This window comes from Lactuca serriola, chromosome 3, assembly GCF_051521515.1.
Source record: "Lactuca serriola cultivar US96UC23 chromosome 3, Lser_US96UC23_V15, whole genome shotgun sequence".
Taxonomy (NCBI): Eukaryota; Viridiplantae; Streptophyta; class Magnoliopsida; order Asterales; family Asteraceae; genus Lactuca; species Lactuca serriola.
The window spans coordinates 132498791-132505192 of record NC_136410.1 but is presented as its reverse complement, the minus strand read 5'-3'; the positions used below and the strand labels follow the sequence as shown (position 1 = coordinate 132505192).

Here is a 6402-nt window from a genome sequence, read left to right as displayed (position 1 = left end):
GTTTTGAATGTTAGGGTTCTTGTTTTGAACATTGGAATTTGATAGATTGTTTGTATGTTCATATGTTTGATTTGGACTATAATTGAAACAATCATCAAACTTATGGACTCATTTGTTAAAAAATAAGTTGGAATTAGTGTGCAAACTTTTGTGAAACACGTGGACCATTTATGTAATATACTCTATTTTTTTTATTAGGATTATATTTGAAACAACTACTTAAAATTTGGACTTATTTGTTAAAAAAATAAGTTGGAATTAGAGTGCAAACTTTTGTCAAACACATGGACCATTTATGTAATTTACTGTATTTTTTTTTATTAGGACTATAATCGAAACAACTACCAAACTTTTGGACACATTTGTTAAAAAAATAAGTTGGAATTAAAGGTGCAAACTTTTGACAAACGCATAATCCATTTAATATAATTTACTATTTTACTCTATTTTTTATTAGGACCATAATTGACACAACTATCAAACTTTTGGACTAATTTGTTAAAAGGTAAGTTGGAATTCGGTTGCAATTTTTTTTTTTTTTTATAAAATGATAGCTTTGATTTTTATAGCTTTTAAAATCAACAAAAATAAGAGTTTCAAAAAGAATTTAGGAATTTATATTCTAAAAAAGGACAAATCGTGGGTGGTTGTGGATTTATGAATGTACAACTCATAATGCACACATACGCTGTAAATGCTTGTACCTTTGCTGATTAAATGTCAAAATCGCAAAATCGCAAATGGCTTTAATCAATCTGTGATTTTGATGATTATTTTTGTAATGTTGAGTTTTTTTGTTATTTTTTGTAAAATAATTTAGAAAAATGGCTAAATTTGTAATTTAATAAATAAATTTAGTTAGGGTACACTAAAAGCATTTCATCGGCTTCTTTGTGTTGAAAAAAAAAGAATTCAAAAATAAAATGGGCTAAATATCACAAAAATCATAAGGCTACTTCAAATGAAGTAATGACATTCTTTATATAGGAACACATGATGTACAAATATACACATGTTGAATTATATGTGACAAAATTTGACATTTAAGACTTGTACGACACTAGAGAAAAATTATATGCGACAAAAATTGACATTTAAGACTTGTACGACACTAGAGAAAAAGGAAATAATGCTATACTCAAAGAACACATGTTTTCATGGTTTATTTATGTCAAGATGCTTTCTTATTAATCTGATTTGCAAGCAAAAAACAAGTTCTCTTCTGTGTAGTATTTTATTTTTGCTTTTATAGTAACGACTATGTAAGGTTCGCTTAATATATGAGCACTTGATCGATTTTGATCAAATGACAAAGTAGACGGGGTTTAGCCTTAAAAGTACATTTTTATAATGGAATAATTAAATGGTTATATATATCAACAACTAGCAAAGTAGATAGAAATAAATAATATATATATATATATATATATATATATATATATATATATATATATATATATATATATATATATATATACACGGGAAATTCAACAATCGAATAAAAAATTCTCTTTTTTTTACTATTTGAACCTGACATCAAATGATCAAAGCATTCCGAAAGTTCGATAAGATCCAATGGGTCATCATAGTAATTGTGACAATTTCAATATCCAATTTCTATAATCCCAACGATATTTTATGTAACAATCTTTCTCTCGTTCAAATGCATAAAGTCGATGAAATAAATTTTCAAATGATGCATCTCTATTCAAACTTCATCCCCAAAAGATGTAGTTTCTCTATTTCCTTTTCTTATAATCCAAAAACAAAATTATTCTTGTTTCATGCAACTGATTAATTGAATTATTAATTCTCTTCCAAACACTATGACCACAAAAATTCCCATCCAATTGTATGACACCCCCATCGTGACCATGAATAGCCTTGATGAGAGTCACACACAAGGTATTTATTTATTTATTTATTTTTATCTTCGTTAATGGATCTCCATCTCTTGTTTGGTAATAAGACATAACTAAAATTGAAGATAATGACGAAATATTGCAGAATATATGCATATAGAATCCAGACACGCACAATTTTAACAGGGACATCAAAATATTTACATAGAACTTGATATAGCTTGTAGTTTGAACCTAGTGCTCTGACGATTTTGGAATTCAAAAAAACGTGACGTCGGGCACAAACGACGTCAATGTTCTTTCATCATGACGGAAGGTGATGGATGGCAAAGGGCGGGATGAAGGCAGAGAAGAAACGTATTCAATCGGATAACTGATGATCGGCAAGAGAAATTAGGTTCTATCTCATCAAATGTAAAGTCAGTGAGTGCAATTTCCAAAAGTATCTGCATTTCCAATTTCCCAATTTCTGTTGATCGACTTCATTTATGGAAGATGTGTGAGAAAATGGGGATTGTCGTTGATGTGTATATATCACCAAAATTGTCAACTTTTGATAAAAGATATGGATTTATTAGGTTTGCTTTGAAAGTTGATGTGAAATCCATTGCTAAGAAGGTTTGGGAACTCTGGATTGGTTCATTTAAATTGTTTGCATATTCACATATGCAAGCTTGAGGGGTAACTAAGACTAGACAACCACATGTGTTTGGCCCGAAACAAAAATCGTAGGTCCATACAAGGACGTCCAATTATAAGTCCTGTGCAACGGTGGTAGCTCCAAAAATAAGATTTGTAAGGTTGGACGGAGTGGATGCAGGAAACGGGTGAGGGAAGTTTCTCTCACTCTTGCACACCACTCCGTGGATGAGGGAAAAAAGCTGCGGGAAAGAGATGGGAGGAGAGGGTGCCGCACTCTCTCCCTTCATGCTATTGGTCTTTGGTCAGGTTTTTATTTTATTTTATTTTTATTTTTATTTTTATTTTTTTATAAAATTATATACCTACTAAAAAAATATAAAAAATATATCAAAACTCATGGTTTTTAATTATCTACAAAATGAGTATAATATATATATGAAATATATTTAAAAAAAATTTAAAAAAAAGTGAGGGAATGGCTTCCCACCCATTCCTTGGCTTTTAGGCGGAGGAAAGAAAAGTGAGGGTATGACCCACAAAAAATGAGGGAAGCTTCCCTCCCACACCCTCCGGTCAAATTGAAAGGTATTTGGATGAAACAATGTCACTATAGGCGGATAATTATATTTTTGACAAGAAAGACACATAGAAGGTAGTTATTGCTAAAGTCAATGTAACATCTTGATGTTGATGTATTTCCATTTTTAACCCTAAGTATTCCTTGATATGAGAATTGTGGCAAATTGAACCAAAATGACATTTTTGTAATTTTTGGGACGTCACCATGTACGCTAACGATGCATGGAAACGCCCTAAGAGCTGCCGCTCCTGTATCTGAAACGCAGGGGAAACGGAAACGCCGGCGAAACGGCCGAGAAATGTTTTCGGCAAGTATCAACAATTTCAGAAACGTTTCCATTAAGTTTCGTTCACGTTTCTTTTTTTCTTTTTCTTTTTCTTTTGCATGGGCTTTTAATTGGCGCTAATAGAGTAATGGGTTGTAGACCTATATTGGTTGGAAATACCCTAGAATTAGTCAATTGCAACCCACGATGCAACTAAAGAATCCTAAACGGTTAATTGCTAAACAGAAAGCAGCCTAAGAGAAGCGATCGCTGCTGCCTTGCGCCCTTGCCTCTCTGTTTCGTCGATCAAGAAGACAAGAAGTCAAGGACAATAAAAAAACTCTAAAATCATTTAGACTTTCACCACTCACCAATTATGGCTTCTTCTCAAGAACAAGAAACTAAAACACAAAGATCATCTACATCAGTAGACCAACCTCCATTGTGGGACTTTGTGAGTAAACTCGATAAACTTGATGGAGCAGGAGGATGTTGGAAGTTCAAGTGTAACCTTTGCAGTGAAACCCGACAAGGATCATATAATCTAGAGTTAGAGCACATTTGCTTGGTATAAAAGGCAATCTATTATTCAAATTAGTGTGTGTGTCTATGTAATTTTCGATTTTTGATTTATGTTATTGACTTATTGTATTGATTCATGAAAAATTGTAAAGTATTAAAATTAGAGGCTGCAATTTTTGTTTTGATTCATGCATTTGTTGTGATTTTTGATTCATGTTATTGTATTGAAGTATTGAACTATTGATTTACTAATAATTGTAATGAAATAAGAGGCTGCGATTTTTGTTTTGATTCATGTATTTGTTGCACTTTTGATTAATGTTATTCAATAGAACTATTTATTCATGAACAATGGTAAAGAAGTAAGAGATTAAGAGGTTTTTGATTCACTTTCTTGTTTTGATCAATGTAACGTAATTGAATTTATAATGTCAATGATGACCTTATTTTTTTCATGTTGTTTAATTGAGAATGTCAATGTTATTATGTGTGTTCTTGAAATCATGTTGTTTTAATTGAATATAGGTACTGAGATTTCTATTTGCAAGAAAGCAACAAAAACTAATAAACTTAACATGACACAATTAGAAGATGTGTATGAAAAGAAGAAAACCGAGTCACAAGCGAAAGAAGTCCAGTTGTCATGTGAAGCCGCTGTTGGATTTAAGAAAAGAAAAGGTATTTCAACACCTATTGAAAGAGATTTTGGTGTTGAAATTAGGGACCAACTGGATCAAGAAATAGCTATAATGTTTTATACCGGAGGTTTACCTTTTAATCTTGCAAGAAATCCATACTATGTCAAGGATTTTCAGTTTGATGCTAACAACAAAATTGATGGTTATGTACCTCCTGGTTATAATAAGCTAAGAACAACATTACTACAAAAAGAAAAAGATAATGTTCACAAGCTATTGGAGCCACTTAGGTCTACATGGAAAGAAAAAGGCATGACTATTGTGAGCGATGGTTGGAGTGATCCTACAAGAAAACCTCTAATCATTTTCATGGCTACCTCAGGTAATGGTCCTTTGTTTCTAAAGGCAGTGAATTGTTTTGGGGAAGTGAAAGATAGATTTTTTATTGTTGAATTGATGAAAGAAGCCATTAATGAAATTGGTCATGAAAATGTTGTGCAAATCATTACTGACAATGCAGCAAATTGTAAGGCGGATGGAGAGATTATAGAGAGTTAGTTTCCTCACATCTATTGGACACCATGTGTTGTTCATACGCTTAATCTTGCTTTGAAGAACATTTGTTCACCAAGGAATGTGGAAACAAATGAACTAACATATGACCAGTGTCCCTGGATAAAAGAAGTTTACGAAGAGGCGTTTGCAATAAAAAATTTCATCATGAACCATAGCATGAGACTCTCGATTTTCACCAAGTTTACTACTCTTAGGCTGCTTTCTGTTGCTGACACTCGCTTTGCTTCCATCATTGTGATGCTTAAGAGATTGAAACTTATCAAAAGGGGTCTTCAAGCTATGGTCATAAGCGAAGAATGGTCTTCTTATAAATTAGACGATACTGAGAAAGAAAACTCTGTGAAAGAATATATTTTCAATGATGATTGGTGGGACAAAGTAGCATTTATTCTTAGTTTCACTGGACATATATATGAGATGATTAGAGCTTGTGACACCGACAAGCCATGTTTACACTTGGTGTGTCAGATGTGGGATTCTATGATTGAGAAAGTGAAGATTGAGATCTACAAGAAAGAAAAACGTCCGACATCTCAAATAAGTTGCTTTTATGACGTTGTGCATCGTATTTTAGTGGCTCGATGGGTGAAGAATAACACTCCCCTACATAGTTTAGCTCACTCTTTACATCCAAGGTATAAGATTTTTTATTGTACACTTGATTTCAATTATATATTTATGTTTTAACTTCTGGATGTTGTAAATATTATAGTGATGCATGGTTAATGGAGGATTCTACAAGATGTGCTCTACATAGGGATGGAGAAATTTCACAAGAAAGGATGAAATGTTTTCGAAGGTTGTTTCTTAATGATGATGAGTATAGAAGAGTCCTTGATGAGTATGCAATGTTTTCAATGAATAATGGTCCTTTTGAAGATTTAACAAGCATTTCAAAGATGGCTACTATGGAGCCCAATAATTGGTGGGTTAACTTTGGTGCTCAAACTCCTTTTCTCCAGACTTTGGCTTTTAGATTACTTGGACAACCTTGTTTTTCTTCTTGTGCTGAGCGTAATTGGAGTACTTATGCATTTATTCACTAGCTTAAAAGGAACAAGTTGACTACAAGTCGTGCTCATCCACAATAATCTCCGACTTTTGTCAAGGACTCCAAAAGATGATGTAAAGATGTGGGATGTGGGGTGGAGATGCTTTTGATTCAATGGAAGATGTCGGGTTTTTGTAGGTTGTAGATCTCTCATTAGATGAACCGGATTTTGAAAATGATTTGATTATTGATAATTAGTAACTTTTGAAATATTTAGTACATTTGGAGTTTAAACTTTACATATTTTGGAATTTCCTTAATATATA

At 32.5% G+C, this 6402-nt stretch overlaps 1 protein-coding gene across 1 annotated transcript; it reads left to right on the top strand.

Annotated features, from left to right (window-relative positions):
* Nucleotides 1-5241: 5241 nt before the first annotated feature.
* LOC145095721 (uncharacterized) lies at nucleotides 5242-6131 on the top strand. The gene is made up of 2 exons (XM_079033553.1): nucleotides 5242-5720; nucleotides 5798-6131. The coding sequence occupies exons 1-2, from the start codon at nucleotides 5242-5244 to the stop codon at nucleotides 6129-6131; spliced, it is 813 nt and encodes a 270-aa protein (XP_078889679.1).
* The last annotated feature ends 271 nt before the right edge of the window (nucleotides 6132-6402 follow it).

Bases quoted from the DNA above. Each gene is read 5' to 3' on its own strand.
- LOC145095721 (XM_079033553.1), top strand. From the start codon at position 5,242: ATGAGACTCTCGATTTTCACCAAGTTTACTACTCTTAGGCTGCTTTCT. The intron at 5,721-5,797 runs GTATAAGATTTT...TAAATATTATAG, and splicing joins GCTCACTCTTTACATCCAAG to TGATGCATGGTTAATGGAGG.